At 41.1% G+C, this 20,528-nt stretch overlaps 1 protein-coding gene across 3 annotated transcripts in view; it reads left to right on the top strand.

Annotated features, from left to right (window-relative positions):
* The window catches only part of Pappa2 (pappalysin 2), a 276,315-nt gene that overhangs the window by 101,809 nt on the left and 153,978 nt on the right, over positions 1-20,528 (top strand). For all 3 annotated transcript variants that reach the window (NM_001427778.1, XM_063272601.1, XM_063272600.1), the window contains 5 exons: positions 3,089-3,382; positions 5,145-5,337; positions 9,073-9,194; positions 11,847-12,336; positions 15,171-15,299. In NM_001427778.1, coding sequence (NP_001414707.1) covers positions 3,089-3,382; positions 5,145-5,337; positions 9,073-9,194; positions 11,847-12,336; positions 15,171-15,299 — 1,228 coding nt within the window. The remainder of the gene's footprint in view (positions 1-3,088; positions 3,383-5,144; positions 5,338-9,072; positions 9,195-11,846; positions 12,337-15,170; positions 15,300-20,528) is intronic.

The raw sequence follows: 20,528 nt of genomic DNA, 5'->3' as shown, positions 1-20,528 counted from the left end.
CTGAAAAAACTGCAAGACTCACCCACTGACATAAGGTGAGGATGTGGAAGCAGCAAGCTGATGCAGGAACCCCATGAGCAGTTATTGGGCAAGTTTCTCTCTGGAGTCCTCACTAGTGGAGCTCAACAACGCTATGTAAGGTGAACCAGTAAATGCTTGTCATTTGTGAAGAATAGTGAGGCAGAACAAACCAAGGCTCAGTGCTCATCTCCCACTGTCCTTTGGGTCATATTTATACTCCTCCATCAAGCATTCTTTCATGTGTATGCTATATCAAAGCATCCTTTCACCTGTGTCTGCTTCAGGAAAACATTATTCCATGTGTCTGCTTTAGCAAGACATCCTTTCACCTGTGTACTCCAAAAACCATCATTTGACATAACTAGCTTTCCACAGAAACTAGAAGTTTCTACTTCAGACCACGGTCTTTTTTTTCCTTAGTCACCAGGTGATGCTGACCACCTGAGATGATCATCATTCTCATCACAGCATCACATTCATGTAGTCTTCTGAGTGACTTAGGTGTCATTTTGTCTCTTTGTGTCACCCTCTCTACTTACTCTCACTCCCTCTCTATCCAGCCACTCTTCTATAGGACTAGGACACTTCCTCAGAAATCTACTTCTAGAATGATACAAAATCCACCTACTATCTGATTTCAAAAACCTGCCTTAAATTTTGATATTCAAAAGACAGGAAGATCAACTTTGTCGGATACACATTCCCAACACATCTTTTATCTCTTTTCTTTCAACTTATGGGTCTTTTTTAGCCTAATGTGGTGGTGGGTATGTTGGTAGTGTGGAGGTAAAGATGACAGCGTCCAGATAACCTGTCTTGCTGGCCAATCCAGAGTCCTTTCAGGACTCAGATGGCACAGCCCTTAGAAATCCACATCCAGGAAAGGATCCTCTACTCCATGCTTTCAAGATTCTGTTGTTCACATCCTAATGAGGTAAGATGTAAGGAAACTCTGGCAACAGAAAAAGATTAGACTTAGGCAAAACTGTATTTTAAAAACCTTCCACATCCATTCACACTATTGTTTCAGTTTCTCCTGAGTTCTGTCATTTATTGCATCGGCTGCCATCTTCGTAGTCCCAATACCTTTACGGACCATGGCAAAAGAGAGGCAGGGCTTTTTTCTAGAGCACTGGCCATCCCCACGAGACCATCAATATAGAAAAAATGTGGTTGTTAGGAATAAGGCAGTCTTTACACTACACTAAGACATGAGGCAAGGGCCAGTCTGACACTGATGCACAGGGTGATTCTTAACCCTTGAAGGATGAACCCAGGTCTCTTGATAGTCTCTTTCTCAGGCACTGGTGATAAGACTTAGTCTTTTCTGACAATTTTGAGGCCTAAAAAGTAATGCCAAGTCAAGTGGTTTAGTTATGGGAAAAGGAAGGTAGCAGGGGTGGGCTTTAGTAAGGAGGGCAGATTGAAGCCAGCTCTAAACTCATGTCATGTGACTTCCTGTTCTGGGAACACCTGTCTCGGCATCCTATGGAAATGCTGAGGTGAGTGGGAAATGCTAGCTCCTCAGTAGTAGGAGAGGTAAACCTTAGGTGAGCTTATTAAAAAAAAAGCAACATTCTTCCAAAAATTTAATATTTTAATAATTCTTTGAGAATTGTGTACACTATATTTTTATCATGTTTACTCCCTGCCCCTCTCAGATCCACCCCTTATTTCTCACACCTCTTACTGTTATATGAATACACACACACACACACACACACACACACACACACACACACACACATATATATATAATATAAATACAAACTTGTAAGGTTGTTTAGTGCTTTTCCTATGTATATGTTATCAGGGATGAATAACTAGTATTGCATTCAGTACTATTACAAGGCTCCTTCTAATACAATTAAAAGATTCCTCCCTGGGGAAGATAATCTCTTCTTGTCTGAGAAGTCATTAATTGCCTGTACCTTTCCATCTAAGGATGACTCTCCATGAAATTTTTCCCACCCACGTTGGCATTTCAACTGGTGTTACCAATTTGAAGGTCTTGCTTAGGGAACCATCATGTTGAGACTTCATGGGTGCAGCTTCCATGGCCTAGAATAGAAGACATCATATTGCAGTAGCAGTTCAGGTCCTTTGGCTCTTACAGTTTTTCTACTCTCTCTTCCAAGATGTTCTCTGAACCTAAGGTGTTGGGACTAAGTACTTCATGATCTGCTCTCCTCTACATTTTCTGATCAACTGTGGTCAAGTAATTCTCTTATTTATTAAACAGCTAGCATGTACCAAATACTTTTTTATTTATTATGTATGTGTTCACATTCATGTGTGGAAGACAGAGACTGATGTCAATGCTTTCCTCAACCTAAGCTTTGATGCAGAATATGGTATCTAACCTGAAACTCACTGCTTCTGCTAGACTAATTGACCAGCAAACCTCAAGGATTTCCCTGCTCTCCCTCCCTAACGCTGAAACTCAGATTGTGCTGCTGGCCCAGTCAATTTTACATGAATAATGGGGATCTGAGTGCAGTCCCTCATGCTTTCAAATTAAACATTTACTGACTGAGCCATAGCCATAGCTTCCAAATATTCCTAAAGTGTACCGATGTGGCAATATCATCCCTCTTTACAGGCAGTGATGTTTCTAGGAGGCCGGATGGACAATGGCAGAGAGTATATAGAGGAACTAGGTATCTCCCTAGCTGCCTCTCCCTGGACCTCCTGTGCATCTGTCTATAGTAATGGCAATCCAGCCAAGCTTTTAAAATACTAATGCATGAACTAACTTGGAAATATTTGAGGTTAGCATTTATAACTTCGTTTTTTCACTCCCTCAGTTGTTTAATTTATATCTGGGGCTGAGAAGCTTGCCTCTCTCATGTGGATATGTTTCGTCACTATAAAGACCCAATGACAGATATCAGAGAAATGTCTGAAGGTTAGTTCTGGAGGTGTCCATAGAACATAATTAGATGCCACTATGTTAGATATAAACTATTTTTGTAGAGGCTGTGATGGACTTCTTGGTGTTTGTCAAAGGCATAACTAAGGGTGGCTGTTGTTCCTTTATTTTTCTCAAAGATGTTTTCCATTACAGGTGGTGTCGTCCTCAACCCAGCCTATTATGGTATGCTTGGCCACACCAACATCATGATCCATGAGGTGGGACATGTCCTGGGTCTCTACCATGTATTCAAAGGAGTCAGCGAAAGAGAATCCTGTGATGACCCCTGTAGAGAAACAGTGCCATCCATGGAGACAGGAGACCTGTGTGCTGACACTGCTCCTACACCGAAGAGCAAGCTCTGTCGGGACCCAGAGCCAGCTAATGACACCTGCGGCTTCACCCTTTTCCCACGGGCTCCATTCAATAACTACATGAGCTACACAGGTATCACCAAGACTCCATGGTTTTGTTTCCTGTTAAGACCATTTAGTGTCTTTGGGAATTAGTAGGGTACAGTTAAGAGACCAAGGGAAATTCATGTCACAGAGTTGAAGTATACTTTGGACTGGGTATTCCTATATTTTCCATATGTTTGTTTGAAGTTTGACAACATACTGAGATATTACAGGTTTTTGTTGACTGGATTCTCTTCCATGAGAGCTTGAAAGTGAAAGATGTTTCTGTCTTGAATAAAATGGGACAAAGTTGGAAACCCTCTTGAGATCTAGTCAGCTTTTACACTGTGATGATTTTTATTGAAGGCTGTACCCTGAAGGCTCTCTAGTCAGATAGTGATGAATGACAGATCTCTGGGTGGAGACTTCCATTCATTAGTTTTACAGATAGTTCACAAACTGACTTGATCAAGTGAAGCACCAAAAACCTTTTATCTTATGCTGTGTAAAAACTCAGACTCTCTTTTAACACAACACTGACTCTTAGCTGACCTTCCATGTACTATGCTCAAAATCATACTATTTGATTTTTAAAATGGTGCCTTCTTTGTTGGCCCTGGTGAAAACTACATTGTATGGCCTGGTTCTTCTTGGGGTCATCTTCTGGATCATCCTTCTTGCCTCTTTCCAAGACCTCTTCTATTTCTGGCAAAAAGTAGCAACAAGCATTCTTTTAAAGACAGGCATAATTATAATTAAAACTGACTACTTTGATTTGATCACCTACTCTGATGGTGAAAGAAAGCAACTTGTTTGTTCTCTGTCTTTATAAAAGGGAAACTACCAGCCCCTGTTCATGGTTTCAAAGATAAGACAGAACAATGAGCTACCTGGTTCTGTCTGTGGCCTCTGAAGATGGTTCTCTCCAAATGTCATCGTCGTAAACAATGAATTGAATCCATAAGCATCGACACCTCTGTCTCCCTCAACAAGGAATAGACAGATGGTCTTGGACATACAGAGTCTAGAAGAAAAGACTCCTTAAGTATGGCAGAGACAATGTTGAGAGGCAGAATGGGGGCAGGGACAGAGTTGGTCTACTCCAAATAGAAAAAGTGCTCGAAATGAAAATGACTGGTTTTCAACCTTATGAAATGTATAGTGAACACAGGGATTTTGCTGGCTCTGACAGGTTAGGAATATCATTTGCATCCCTGAGGCTTCCTTGACATTTCAGCTTCTCTCCACTGACCCTCCTTGGGCATGGTCATAGGTCTATGTAGAAGATGTAGGTAATTCCAAACATAAGTGAGGAGACCCTCTGCTGAAACACTGCCACCTTGTGGTGTGCTCAGTAGTAACCATCAGTTTAGGACAGCGGTTCTCTGTGTGGATCGCAACCCCTATGATGTTGTACGTCAGATGTCCTGCATATCAGATATTTACATTACAACTGATAACAGCAGAAAATTACAGTTATGAAGTAACAATGGAATAATCTTATTGTTGGAGGTCACCACAACATGAGGAACTGTGATAAGGGTTTACAGCAGTAGGAAGATTGAGAACCACTGGCTTAGGACAATCCTGTGACTTCGAACAACCTTACTTGTGAGAAAAGCAAGTCTCTGCTTTCCCTTTTCCATGTTTGGCTTTCTTTCTAGAGAAGAATGCCTTTCTTTACAGAGTCTAATATTTCCTGAGTCTAATAAATGTAAGATGTAGGATGGCAGGGATAGTGAGAGCAGAGTAAGATATGTCTTTGTGCACTGGTACAGGTTATAGCCTCAAAACCCTTTTTGTCTCCACAGATGACGATTGCACTGACAACTTCACCCCCAATCAGGTGGCCCGGATGCATTGCTACTTGGATCTTGTATATCAGCAATGGAGTGAAAGCCAAAAGCCCACCCCCATACCCATACCACCCATGGTTATTGGTCAAACCCACAAGTCCCTCACTATCCATTGGCTGCCTCCTATCAGCGGAGTTGTATATGACAGGTGAGAGAGATGCTCTGCTATTTTTGAACTATTACAAAAATGTGGAGAAAGTCTAAAATGAGGGGATCCCCACCTCCTGAGTCTACCCTCGGCTCAGCTCCTTAACAGAGCGAAGGGTCTTGCATGGGAGCCAGAGGTACATCGTGTGTGCTTACTCCACACAAGAGTGGCCTGGAGAACTGGCCAGGCATTGCCTGCACATCTGTCTTAGCTAGCTGTTCCTCTGCAGGGAAAGTTTGTCTTTTTGGACAATGGTGACTGTAGCAGGGGAAGTAGATCATGTTTCTTATGTCAGTTCTAGTGAGGAAAGAAACTGTAGGGGAGTATAAACTGAGCTCAGCATTTCTATCACTATTGTTCTGTTCTGCCTGATGGCCACTCTCCAAAGGAGTGCTTTCACCTGTTTCTATCTGCCCCCTCTGCTGGCAGCTTGTGTTTTTGTCTTTGACTGCCATAGTAAACACTTAATGCCTACTCATAAAAGAAAGAAAATCGTGATACTTGAAGCCAATTGCCATTCTTCCTTTGCTTACTTGTAGAATCTAACCTCAGGAAAATCCTTACAGACAGACAGACAGACAGACAGACAGACAGACAGACAGATAGATAGATCGATCGATGGATGATGGATGGATGCATGGATGGATAGATAGATAGATAGATAGATAGATAGATAGATAGATAGATAGATGAATGATGGATGTATGCATGGATGGACTGATAAATAGATAGATAGATAGATAGACAGATAGATAGATAGATAGACAGACAGACAGATGACAGACAGATCTGGTGTGTGTGGTGTGGCAATAGGGAATATGGTTTAACTAAAAAGGCATCTTTGAATCCTGTAGACTTTGCTTTCTGGAAACCTACACTCAGATACTAAATAATGGGGAAGCTGTTTTCTCTTCAGTCTCACTGTGTGGGAGACACTGTGATATCTGGCTTCACTTGTTTAATGCAAGTGGGGAGAGGGAGGTGGGGCTAGCTCAAGACCCCACAACCAGTGATTCAGAAAAAAAATCCAGAAGTGAGCAGGACAGACTAGATAAATACTTTGAATTTTCAGTTTTCCCATTTTGCAGGTAGACATCTACTCCTTCATTTTTCTTCATATAATATTTTACTTGAGAATTTCCATATATTTGACCATAGTCACTCTCACTCCTTCTGGTGACTTGTTCTGCATCCTTTTCCATTCCCCAGATTTGTGGCCTTTACAATTTTAAAAAGTAACCCCTTAGTTCCACTTTGTGCTTTCCAGTGGGTACAGGACCAGTGGACAGTAGCTCCTCTTTGGACAACACTTTACTGTGGGTATCCATCCAGGTTCAGCTAAGGAGCAGATGGCCCTGGAGCATGCACTCATGTTCTCTAGATTTAATGAACGCCTGAGGTTTGGGCAGATAAGGAGAGATGAGGATATTCTAAAGCCAGTGGATTCTTCTTCAAAGTGATGTTCACAGTTTCTTGAAATCCTCATTCCTTGACTCATGCTTAGTCATGACATCATTTAGCACTCACAGCGCTACAAAATAGTCTGCCTTGTCATCGGCGCCCAGATTTCCATGGGCCCCTTTGATGATTCAGCATACATCTATGTAATGTGTATAAGAATCGTCTTCCTGCAAGTGTGACCTTGTGTAGCTTTGGCAGGACCAGCTGAACAGTAAGTCCTCTGTGGGTACATGCAAACCCCAGTTTTACATCAGTTTACGTAACACGTGTAAACAATTTAATCTTTCAATTCTCTCTCTGGTACAAACGTTACGATAAAGCAGACATCAGAACTGGCTGGCTGAGTGTCTGTTGGCGGAAAAGACAGCAATTTGCTTCCTTTTCTCAGCGAGGTAGGCTGCAGTTTTGAGGCCTTCTAGCACGTGTGTTGGAGAGACTCACGTCACATGCCCAGCAATTTGTGTCACGCCTGGAGTAATGTTTACTCCACCCTTGTAGATATTTGGAATCCTTGTGTCAGAGAGGAGCTCCAGCTACGCACTCTGAAGCTGCCTCAGAAGGGCAAATGCATCAGGGAAATGTGGCTTGGAATTGTGTCCACATTAGAATGAATACTGAGGGAATGAGAGGGTGGGTCTTAACTACACCTTTTAGTTGCCAAAATACAACACTAGATAGTGTTTGTGAGCTTGCTCAAAAGAATTATGGAATTTGTGACATTGGGCAACTGACTTAAGGCTTTCTGAGTTCCAGTTTTCTTATTTGTAAGCATGGTATCATCACAGGGATTAGGAAAAAGTTATGAAAAACACAAGAAACACAAGGCCAGGTACATAAGGTGCTTAATAGTTGGAGGCCCCTGTCACAATTACATTTTGTTTAATAATATGGTTTCATTAGTGTATTATAAGATACTAATCTGCTAGTCATATTTTTTATATGCTACCTTGATGTAAAGCTAGCATTTCAGATATGCTGTTCACAACTGGGCTTCTAAGATTCCAAGTGTGTGTGTGTGTGTGTGTGTGTGTGTGTGTGTGTGTGTGTGTGTGTCCCTTTTAAAAGAGAGGGGGGAGGGAGAGAGAGAGGGAGAGACAGACAGAGAGACACAGAGAGACAGAAAGACAGAGAGACAGAGAGACAGAAAGACAGAAAGACAGAGAGACAGAGACAGAGACAGAGGGAGAAGAGAGAGAAGTCTCAGAAAGCAGTTGGTCCTTGTTACTTAGTCTAGTTATCCCTACATGTTCTGGTTTCTCCAAATGGGATGCTTGTAAAACCTCCTTGTAGACTGAATTACCTCACAGACATCCTTACAAAGGGTTTGCTGAATGCAGTTGTGTGCTGATTCTTAAGGACATGATAATTGAACAGACTAAAATATACTCACAGGCCCAGGAGTCAGAAGAGGATAGATAGAAGTTTGTAGACACACACAGCAGTGTCCTGAGAAAGGGGCCAAAGGTAGGGGTATATACAGAGAAGCATGTACCAGCCAGCCTCTCAGAGAAGGAAGGTTAAGTACCACTGCGAAGGGCAGGGCTGATTAAGTGCTGTAAGAGCAAGGATGTTTGAAAGTCCATTTGCTCATTGTAAGAACAGCAAGATGGGTGTGGAGCAATTGGAGCGTGGTGTGGTGGGATCGTTGTAAGAACATGTATTTCGTGAAGCAAGATGGGCATGGAGCATTTGGAGCACGGTTGGTGGGATGTGTGCTAGAATCATAATGTTTATGAAGGAACTGGAGGAGCTAAGGCAGGAGCTGACTTGTCATACGTACCATCTGGTATTGAGAAGGAATTTTGACCTATTGCTATGGACAATGGAGAATCAAAACTCACTGCACTTTACACTTTATCTTATACATGTAGGTAAAAGTAGGGCATTAAAAGTCATAGCACATATAGCTAGTGGCTTCACTTGGGAAAGCATTGCTTTAGGGGACAGGTGTGGGTCTTCTATGCCTTTCTGACACTTATTTACTGAATACAAAAGGGGTTTTGTGTTGGTTCAGATGGTTCTAGGAAAAAGGCTCCCTTACATCTCCTGGGCTTCTTTTATGACTGTTAAACTTTCCTGATTTTGAGGTTCCCTGTGTCTTGGAATTTCCCCAAAGATGAGGTCCACAGAAGAACCTGGGTTGCAATGATAAATACGTTCCCTTGTCCCCTGGGGCCTGATTCTCTAGTAGCACCATCCTTCCCCAAAGTCTTCATGATTTCTTTTCCTTAATTCAGCATAATAACATCCCTTCCTCATACTTCCTCTCCCCAGGACCCCTGACAGCATGTGTGGTGCTTGCACTGAAGATGGGACATTCCGTCAGTATGTGTACAAGGCATCCTCTGGGCGGGTGTGTGACTCTTCCGGTTACTGGACCCCAGAGGAGGCTGTGGGTAAAGTACCATGGATTTTTGACGAATATTTTAGTGATCACTGAGCATGCACAATGGTGGATGAAGCAGTGATCTATGTTTGTGTGGTTTCGCATATGGGTATGGTAGGGTTTGCTGAATATACCAAGGATCTTGGAAACATGGCCAGTGCTTCTGCATGCTGTGTCCTGCCTCAATATAATGTGCCAAGGCTGTGAGGATGCAGAGAATTAACACAGGGAGCCTGAGAACTCAGCTCATCTCAAGGGCAACCTTAGGGTGAGCTAGGGCCAAAAAGCATATGCCTCCTGGTCCCTGAGCAAGCTTGGTGCATGATGGTGTAAGCTAACTATATCAGGAGAATAATAGAGAACACATTGCTGAGAACACTCATGCACTGGCTGAGCAAGTCTGGGTGGGGGCAGGGTGGACTAGGTGTTCCACACGGATCGTTCTCATCTACACTATTTTTATGAGTCCATTAATCACGGGTACTGGTTGTGCTTTGAATGTGATCTAAGCTAGGCTCTAGGAGGGAGAAGATGTTTTTTGTTATTTCATTTCCTGTCCCTCTCCCAAGTTATCTAACAGTCACACACTCACTCGCATATGTACATAAGGATCTGGAAGACAAATTTCAACATGAGTCTTTTCATTGCCCATGCAGAAGAGGCTGTTGACACAGATTCCAGCCTTTCCTGATAAAGGGCCTGACTTGTGCCTTCACCATCTTTTGCTTGGTTGTTTGGCTGTGAGTTTTTTGTTGTTTTTATTTTTGTTTCTGTTTTTGCTGTTATTTTTTTCAAGTCAGGGTTTCTCAGTATACCCCTGGATATCCTGGAACTTGTTCTATACACCAGGCTGGCCTCAAAATCAGAGTTCCACCTGCCCCAGCCTCAGAATGTGCTGGGATTAGAGAGGGCCATTGTGCCTGACTCTTCACCATTATTTTTGGTGAAATTATTATCTTCTGGACATCCCTGACTTTTTGGAGGTTACTAAGATCCATAAAACTACTGAGAAAGGTGTTTTTGGAAACAGTATATTTGAATTAATTTTCAGCCTTGGTTGTGGCAAGAAAAAGAGAACAAAAATGACCCATGAGTCTATAATGACCACCTAATGTCACCTTGGGCTCGTAGATACATCCACATGATAGGGTCTCGAGGGGAAAACAGGATGGAGGTGATGGTAAGACTGATCACAGAGGAATCTTTTCAAAACAAATTTGGGGGAAGAATAGAAAGCGAATGTGAAACTCACAGGAATGGACTGTTTTGGAAGTTGGTGGTCCACCCAAAGTCCTTTCTATGGCAAAGTGTTCCATGCTGGGACTTCAGTGCTGGTCTGACTCCTTGACCCAGAATTGTTTTCTCTTTAGTTTGGGGGTAAAGTTCAAAGTTATCTGGCAAAGGGAAAGGAAATTCAAAGTTGCGGTTACAAATTCTTGTACTCTGAAAGGAACTAAGACAACTCTCTGGGTTTCTATTCTATATTTCACGTAATATCATAATAAACTTTTGACAGGAAGTGGTTCTGCTGACTGGAACATGGGGACCTGTGATTTGCTGGTATTTAGAGATAACTACTAGAAAATTCTGCCAAGAAAAAATGGCTTACTTTTGCCCTAGAAGGGCAAATGACAGATCCTATTTCTTTTAGAAGTTGTTTGTTCTTTTTTTTGGTTTTGTTTTGTTTTGTTTTTGCTTTTAATGTATGTGAATACACTGAGCTGTCCTTGGACACACCAGAAGAGGGCATCAGATCCCATCACAGATGGTTGTGAGCCACCATGTGGTTGCTGGGAATTGAACTCAGGACCTCTGGAACAGCAGTCAGTGCTCTTAAGCACTGATCCATTTCTAAATCTTATTTATAAATAAGAAAAATCAAGACTCATAGCTTCCGGCATAGTGTCCAGTAGAGCCTCAATATGGCGTTTCATTGTTCAATACTTTTAGTTCAATTTTCCTCATATGACGTAAAAGAAACTGATACTCATGTGGATTATTTCCCCCGAGCTGACTGCAATGTATTTGGGATATTTGATATTTTTCTTCCTTATATTTTTGCTTGGCTGGTGAGTTCTAGATTTCCCTGCTCCATCATATGCGTTTGTATTTCCTGGTTTCCTACACATGGTTACCTACCTGCATAGAAGTACTTGAACTGAAATAGAAATCACAGTGCATGACTTTAAAGTTTGGCTAAGAGTCATAGTGCCACGGTGGGTACTCAGGAAATAAAAATTTAGAGATGAAAACCAGAAAGACCATAACAGTAAATTGAAGTTCGTATTGGGCTTTAAGAATGTTAACATAACATAGTTATTAATAAACTATGTATAGATAATTCTCTGCTCAACTGTTTTTTATAAGGACAGAACTTAATTTTTCAGCATTAGCCTCATGGTTCCATCTATGGCAGCATTGTCCCATTCTATTTCCATTCCCCGTGGACTCTCTTGTTTAAAAGTCACAGTGCACAAGTGACAGTAGTGGGAGGAGATGTTTTACTTCTACACTTTGTCCTGAGGAACACTTAAGAGACAACCCTCAAAATGATGAGCTTCCTATAAGAATTCCAAAGTCTTCTTCGTCCTTCTGAAACGGATTGCTCCTTTGCATGATTTTAAAGGTGGTTCCTCACGCATCTTTTCTCTCGTCTCCGCAGGGCCTCCCGATGTTGATCAGCCCTGTGAGCCTAGCTTGCAGGCCTGGAGTCCTGAGCTCCACCTGAACCACATGAATATGACGGTGCCCTGCCCAGCAGAAGGCTGCAGCTTGGAGCTGCTTTTCCAACACCCGGTCCAAGCGGATACCCTCACCCTCTGGGTCACTTACCTCTCCGTGAACTCTTCCAAGGCCTTCTTTGACATAGAGATCTTGCTAGAACACAAAGAATCTATGCATCTTGGGCCCTTAAACACTTTTTGTGATATGCCGCTCACCATCAAACTTCACGTGGATGAGAAGGTCGTGGGAGCGAAAGTCTATACCTTTGATGAACGAATGGAAATTGATGCTGCTCTCTTGACTTCTAGGCCCAGTAGTTCTTTGTGTTCTGGATGCAGACCTGTGAGTTACCAGGTTCTCCGAGAGCCTCCTTTTTCCAGTGGCTTGCCCATGGTGGTGACGCATCCACATAGGAAGTTCACAGATACGTAAGTTGGACAGCAGAACCTTCCAAATCATGAGACTTCTCCGGACTTTGTTTCAGTTTGGTTATTTCTGCTTCTACTTTTTAATAATTGGTGCTTTTAGTTGGAGGAGAGTAAAGAAGTCCAGGGGAGCATTTATCCTAAGTGACATACATAAATGAAGAAGAAATGTTTCACAGAAAAGGGAAAAGCAAGTGTTTTGACTGCCAATGTCATCATTATGGTAATGGGGAAATTAGTGTGTGAGGTATTTCAGTTGAGCAAGTGAAATTAATATTAAAGTTGACCAGAATCAGATTTTTCTGACTTGTGGCAATTTTATTTTGGATTCCCTCTCGAAGCTTTCCAATAATCAGTGTGGTTTCCATAATTTGCAAGTTATAGTGAATCCTTCCATAGTTACACTAAAAGGCCACAGGTCTTTCAAATGTTAAACACAGCTTCATGATTCATTCATAATGTACATTTTATTTTTTCCTTTCCTTAAAGATTTCCCCCCCCCTCCATTTCTTCTCTTCTGTTTCTAGTTTTCAGTTATTTCACTTAACTTCTTTCCCTCTACATTTAGTGCGTTCTACTGTGCTCCTGGCACAGTATGCTCAGTGTTGGAGATGCAGACTGGGTTAAGAATTTCATGTCTGCCTTAGATGCTGGTGGAGTGAAAGGCAAATCCTCCCCTCCCCCACCTGGGATTGCATGGCAGGCATAAGAGGATACAATAGCTTTATCAGAGGGGCCATGCTAGTTAAGTTTTGCCACATTAGGAGTAATCAGATTACAGTAGCACACCTTTTTCGTTATTCTATGCATGGACCAGCTGATAGGCTCTGGATTGCTTGCTTGCTTCTAGGATAACATCATACACACAATGAGGCCCTCAGCTGAGACAGCGGACATGGCTGGGATTGTGAGGACTCTTTTCCTCATGACCACTCAGCACTCTCTTGGGCTGTTTCTCCTGGATGAATGTCTGTTTCTGGGGGGAATTCCTAGAAGCAAGAACAGTAAACCCTCCACTTCTTATAATTTTCAAGTCTCTGATACAAATTCTTCTTAATAATGTAACATGCCAAATTCCAGATTCAAATAATAAACCTCCTTTTCTTAAAAGGAGAGACAGAAGTCACACGAACAGTACAGGTGTGCATCTTGACTCGGGTAGACCTTTGGCAGTCCACCACAGCTATAAAACCTAGAAGAAAATGTCCAGTTTGAGCTCTAATATATCTTTCTTTCTGTGGCTATTCTTCTTTAGCATCAGAAGGTTGAAAAAATGGCTAAGGAAATTAAAGAAAGTAGAATTCAGATCATGAGGTACCTTTAGAAAGCAAACAGCATGATTTAGATTATATATTCAGTTGATATGCTTATTTATGATATCCATCCATAAATATTTAAAGCTGGTAATATTCTGTTTCATAGGTAGAAAACTAAGGCTTGGCTTACCTCAGAGCTAATAGATGGACATCCTAGGAATCAAACTCTATTTCCAACTGACTCTATCTTCTTTCCTCAGTAGAACACTGCCCTTCACAGACACAGCTCATGGGAGGTCCAAATTACCTGCTGCTGTGTTTTTCCCATGATAAGAATAAACACACAGTAGCATTTCCATCCATCCCTGTTCCCAAAACAGAGCAGTATAAAACTTTAAAGCATGGTTGGACAAGAAGAAACCACCCAATAAAAGAAACTAACCACCGACATTGATTGGAATAAAATTGGGTTTACTTTAAAAACAACATCTGACACTCTCGGGAGATGATTTTTTTTTCAAATGGGAAAACTAATTTGAAATTTTCGAGTCTTTAATATTTAAGAGTCTTTAATATTTAGGTGCCTTTCCTATTAAAATACCTAAAAGCCAGTATAGAAGATTTTAAAGGTATTTTGGAAACCCCAAGACATTTCCTGTTTGCTGGTTGCTACATCAGATTGTGGGGTGGTGATTCTGTGGTTGCATTAAAGAGTCTGTTAAGGAAAGAGAGGATCTTGGCAGGAAATCCTCACTGCCCACTCCTGGCAGTCCTAATAATTCATCAAGATCGTGTCCTCCGGAGTACTTGCCTATCTTGAGTTGGGTGGTACTTTTCCAATCAGGACAATCACTGGGTAAAATTAAGATGAGGCAGAATTCATCGTTGAACCCTGCAGCCCCATTCATGAGCTCTTTCACTACTTAATCAACATCTTGTGTCATACACTCACCACTTAAAAAAAAATCACCAGGGACCAGAGAGTCTGATACATTCCTTCAATCTCTCTGGTCAACTGTACCAACTCCGTGCTTGGCATTTGGAGGTAGAGAGCAATTTACTGTGTTTTGAACTGGAAATTTTTACCTCTTCCAAGTGGTATTCAGTTGTGTGCTTCCTTCTATGAAATGCTTATTCCAATCTTTCCAAGGCAAGAATTCTCTTTTAAGAAAACTGTGGCCCATAAATCCAAGAAAGGACTTCACTGAGCCGATGCACTGAAATTCTAATCTTCACGTAGTTTGATTACTTTAAAAATATAGCTTACCGGTTTTTCAATAGTTGTTCTATAGTTCCTTGGTTAAAAATGTTACATGGCATCATCCTACTTTCTCAGGGCCTATCATAATAAGTGTTAACCCATCAGGCTATATTTACTAGTGGAGAATACATGGGGCCAATAGAAATAACTATATAGTCAAACTCAAGGCTGCTCATAGGATTGGGTATTTATCTTTGTTTCAGACAATTGGCATAATTCACACTTTGTTTCACATAATAGTCCCTTAAATTCATGAGAACCAACAATAAAGGTTATGTCACTTTGCGGATGTTAAGGTCGGAATCTCATTGTTTCCACAGGGAGGTCATCCCCGGGCAGGTGTATCAGTACCAAGTTCAAGCTGAAGCTGGAGGGGAACTTGGAGAAGCTTCACCTCCTCTGAGCCATATTCATGGAGGCCCTTACTGTGGAGATGGAAAGGTAGAAAGGTAAGTCACATGACTGAGCTAGGCCGTGCTCCCCTGCTCAAAGAGGCCCAACCTCGGTGTGAGCTTGACTCAGCTTTAAAATGCACAGGAGCGAGGGACTTCATGAACCTCCTGTAGAAATTCTGGGGTCTTAAGAGGTCACTGGCATTTCTGCATAGTCCTGAAGGGGTTTATTCTGACACTGGTCCCCTGAGTGTTGAGACACAGAGATGTTTCTTTGGGGCCCCCTTAAGGCCTCAGTGAAGAACTGCAGGGCAGTGAGGTATGGGAAGAGTTTCTATAGATGATGGTTAAATAATACTAAAGAAGGATATAATTTGGACCAGTGGTCTGCTCGTTCAGTTTTATTAACTGGAGGTGATTTGAGGAAAGGGATGTATTCATTTGACCCACTTACAGCTCTTCTGTAAACATAACAAAGGACAATATGGAATTCCTACGTTGGTCCCTTTACATCCTATGATCCGTTTTCTAATGTCCTGTGTTATCAGTCTAAGAAATGAATTCATCTGGTTTGCCTAGAACGTGTCCAAGTGTAGTACAGACATATATCCAGTCCTGGGATACCCTCAGGCAGTTGGTCAATCCTCATCTAACATACCCTTCGTAGTCATCTAACCTATATTTCCATAAAGCTGGGGAGTGGAAATCTGGAAGGCAAAGGTGATGCATTGCTAAATTCTACCATAGGATGACCCGTCTTTCCGTTTCTCAGATGAGGAAAATATATATTCAATTCTCTGGCCTTTTTTTGGGATTCCATCCAACTATTGATCATTGGACATTGCTTATCTTCTTGGTCTTTTGAGGTCCTCAGGCCATGATATAATCTTAATTCATCACACTAAAGCATAAATACTAAATGTTCCTTCCCATCTGAATACAACAGAGATCATCGAACATGTAAATCTCACTCATTTGTCCTTGCTCCTCCCTAGCGCCTCCTCAGCGTGCTAGCTCTCTTCTGGTGACATTCTTCAATTGTGGCCACCATAAAGCCACATAAAGTGGGATATCACTTGCCTGTGCCTGTGTGTATTTAGCAGAAGATGGTGCAGGGTCATCTTCCTAACTTAGTAGTCATATTTACCCCCATTTCATGAAGCAGCGTAACTAGAGGCAGTGATTCTCTGCTAGTGGGTCTCACAAGGTTCCATGTTCAAATGTACTTCCTTAGCTTCTGTTTGCATACTTGGCTGGATAATCGGTACTATTGTCCAAGGGAGTCATTTCTGAGTCCCAGTTGTGTTTCACCTGAGGGCACCCCAATGCACAAGCCAAAAAGGAGCCAAGTAAATTGTTTAACCCACTTGGTTCCAGAGAGAAGACTATCAGGTTGAGCACTAAGGAGGGGCCTAAGATTTTGAGCAGCACTCATTTGGGAGTTGATTTTCTTGGTACATGCTGTCCACCTGTCATCTGACACATGTGGCACTTAAGACTTCAAAATATGTTGGATGCAGCTAAGATGTGCAATATTAATTCTAATATAATTAAGCTAATTTTGTTTTTAAACCAAAACTCAATTTAGTTGTTAGGAAAAAAACTTAAAGTATAACTTGAAAGTTTGGAACAACTTCGATAGATGAATTGACTTTTCCAACAATGAATATGAGATTGAAGTAAAAGGCAAATATTAAAATGATTTAAGTGAAAATGAGTTAATTAAATGTTTAAGTGTTGGGGATACAAAAAGAATGCTAATGTCTCATCAATCATTTTATATTGATTATATATTATTATAAAATATTAATGGTAATATTTTAAGTATCCCGTTGGATGAAATATAGTATTATAGTTAATTCTATCTTTTTTTTTTACTTTTTATGTGACTATGAAAAATTTCAAAATTATGTATGACTCTCATAAGATTTCTATTGGGCAGCACTGTACAAAATGAATTTTCTTCCAAATAAAATTGTGAAGTTGCCTCTTTCCGAGATTATGTCCTAAACCCCAAGCAGGGAATCATTAGGGTACAGTCTATTGAGCAATCCTCTCTCCATACACAAGTAAACAAGAAATGGAGCTTTGGGATGCTTCCTGAACATCACATGGTAGACCAGGTACCTGGGCCAGTCTCTTTCTAGTGACCCATATTGATTTTGTCTGAAAAGAATGTATGAAGGGGCTGGAGAGATGGCTCAGCAGTTAAGAGCACTGGATGCTCTTCCAAAGGACTTGTGTTCAAGTCCCAGAATTCACAAGCTGGCTCACAACAGTCTGTACCTCCAGTTCCAGGGAATCTGATACTCTGATCTAGCCTCTTTTCGTACCAGGTGCACAGAATTACATGCTGGTAAAACATTCATAAATGCTGGACATAAATAAAACTTAAAATATTCTTAAAATGTATGACGTACCATGTAGGTAGTGTTTTGGGGGTGACATTTTTAGCCTTTATTTTCATTTCTGGTGATTAAACCCAGGCTTTCTACAAGCTGGGCTAACATTCTATTAGTCGGCTACAAACAAATCCTTCACCTATGCTTTTTCTATGTTTTTATTCCTGTCTCCTGTTTTGTCTTACAACTTAAAACATCATTACTATGACTTGCATCAAAACCATGGTTTTAATATTTATAAACACTCGTGTCTAATTCATTTTCAATCTATCTCCTTAGTATACTTTGAATAATGATGATCTATTTGTGATATCCTGGTTTTGAGAACCTTTTAGAACTTCAAATTTCTTTATATATGGAGCTAAAATCTATACTGATTTGGACATATTGAAATGTAAAGAAGAAAACTGTAAATCATAACCATTTTGCAATTGCCAAATTTTACTTTTTCATGCAAGTTCCAACTTAGCTTTTCTCTATTTTGTTCCCATAGCATATTTTATAAAAGAAATCTCATTGAAGAGTAAGTTACCTACCTCGCCCTACATTTAGATATCAACTAAAGTTCAAAGATGACATTTTTTTCCATCATATATGATATTTGCCACTAGGAAGTAAGAAGTGTGACTTGAACCCTACCTATGTCATTGACTAAGTCACCTGCAATTTGTCATACTTTAATTGCTTACTTATATATAAACAGGGGATTCAATTCTGAAATATTCTGAATTTTATAACTTCACCTTTATAGAGGAAAGCGATTAAATGAAAAATGATTTAAAAATTAGATAAAATCAATAGAAGATGACGCAGATGTTCTATAAGATGGCACAGCCTCTCTATTTATGTTTTGTTGGCTTTGCTGTTTTGTGAGAGAGGCTCTTTTTGTACATCCAAGGCTGACTTAGAATATTTATGTGTCTAGAGTAGTGTAACTCAGTGTCCAGAAAATAAACTACCTTTTAAAAAGGCCAATGTTTTAAAATTAAACATATTAAATACTTTTATATAAAAACACTAAAATTCACAAATCCCATGTGATGTTTTTGATACATTGTATAATATTTAAATAGATTGAACACACCCATCTCTTCATATATCACTCTTTTTATGTGTAAGCAATTCACAGCCTCTCTGGCTTCTTTTTCTTTCTTTTTTTTTTCTTTTTTTTTTTCCAGAGCTGAGGACTGAACCCAGGGCCTTGCACTTGCTAGGCAAACGCTCTACCACTGAGCTAAATCCCCAACCCCCCTCTCTGGCTTCTTGAATACACTACATATATTTGTTTTAGTTTGTCCACTGACTAGAGTCCTCACGAGGACTTGAGGACTTCCTCCCATGTCATTGTAATTCAGAGCACACCAATATTCCCCCTCAGTCTTTTCTCTGTTTACTTCAGTCTCTGCAAACCAACATTCTACTTTCTATTTTTTCCCCTCCATCTTTATTAAATTGGGTATTTCTTATTTACATTTCAATTGTTATTCCCTTTCCTGGTTTCCAGGCAAACATCCCCCTAACCCCTATGCTTCCCCTTCTATATGGGTGTTCCCCTCCCCATCCTCCTTCCCATTACCACCCTTCCCCCAACAATCACGTTCACTGGGGTTCATTCTTGGCAGGACCAAGGGCTTCCCCTTCACTAGTGCTCTTACTAGGCTATTCATTGCTACCTATGAGGTTGGAGCCCAGGGTCAGTCCATGTATAGTCTTTGGGTAGTGGCTTAGTCCCTGGAAGCTCTGGTTGGTTGGCATTGTTGTTCATATGGGGTCTCAAGCCCCTTCAAGCTCTTTCAGTCCTTTCTCTCAATCCTTCAATGGGGGTCCCATTCTCAGTTCAGTGGTTTGCTACTGGATTTCCCCTATATATTTACCATATTCTGGTTGTGTCTCTCAGGAGAGATCTACATCTGGTCCTGTCAGCCTGCACTTTGCTTCATCCATCTTATCTAGTTTGGTGGCTATATATGTATGGGCCACATGTGGGGCAGGCTATGAATGGGCATTCCTTCAGCCTCTGTTCTAAACTTTGCCGCTCTATTTCCTCTCAAGGGTATTCTTCTTCCCCTTTTAAAGAAGAATGAAGCATTTGCATTTTGGTCATCCTTCTTGAGTTTCATGTGTTCTGTACATTTGGGGTAATTTGAGCATTTGGGCTAATATCCACTTATCAATCAGTGCACACCACGTATGTTTTTCTGCGATTGGGTTACCTCACTCAAGATGATATTTTCCAGTTCCATCCATTTGCCTATGAATTTCATAAAGTCATTGTTTTTGATAGCTGTGTAGTATTCCATTGTGTGATGGAGCATGTCTCTTTGTTGTATGTTGGGGCATCTTTTGGGTATATGCCCAAGAGAGGTATAGCTGGGTCCTCAGGCAGTTCAATGTCCAATTTTCTGAGGAACCTCCAGACTGATTTCCAGAATGGTTGTACCAGTCTGCAATCCCACCAACAATGGAGGAGTGTTCCTCTTTCTCCGCATCCTCAGCAGCATCTGCTGTCACCAGATCTTAGCCATTCTGACTGGTGTGAGGTGGAATCTCATGGTTGTTTTGACTTTCATTTCTCTGATGACTAAAGATGTTGAACATTTCTTTAGGTGCTTCTCAGTCATATGGCATTCGTCAGCTGTGAATTCTTTGTTTAGCTCTGAACCCCATTTTTTTTTATTAACTTGAGTATTTCTTATATACATTTCGAGTGTTATTCCCTTTCCCGGTTTCCGGGCAAACATCCCCCTCCCCCTCCCCTCTTTTATGGGTGTTCCCCTCCCCATCCTCCCCCCCTTGTCGCCCTCCCCCCAACAATCTAGTTCACTGGGGGTTCAGTCTTAGCAGGACCCAGGGCTTCCCCTTACACTGGTGCTCTTACTAGGAT

This window comes from Rattus norvegicus, chromosome 13 (assembly GCF_036323735.1).
Source record: "Rattus norvegicus strain BN/NHsdMcwi chromosome 13, GRCr8, whole genome shotgun sequence".
NCBI classification, from domain to species: domain Eukaryota; kingdom Metazoa; phylum Chordata; class Mammalia; order Rodentia; family Muridae; genus Rattus; species Rattus norvegicus.
The sequence above is the reverse complement of the archived record's forward strand: the minus strand, read 5'-3'. Positions and strand labels throughout refer to the sequence as shown.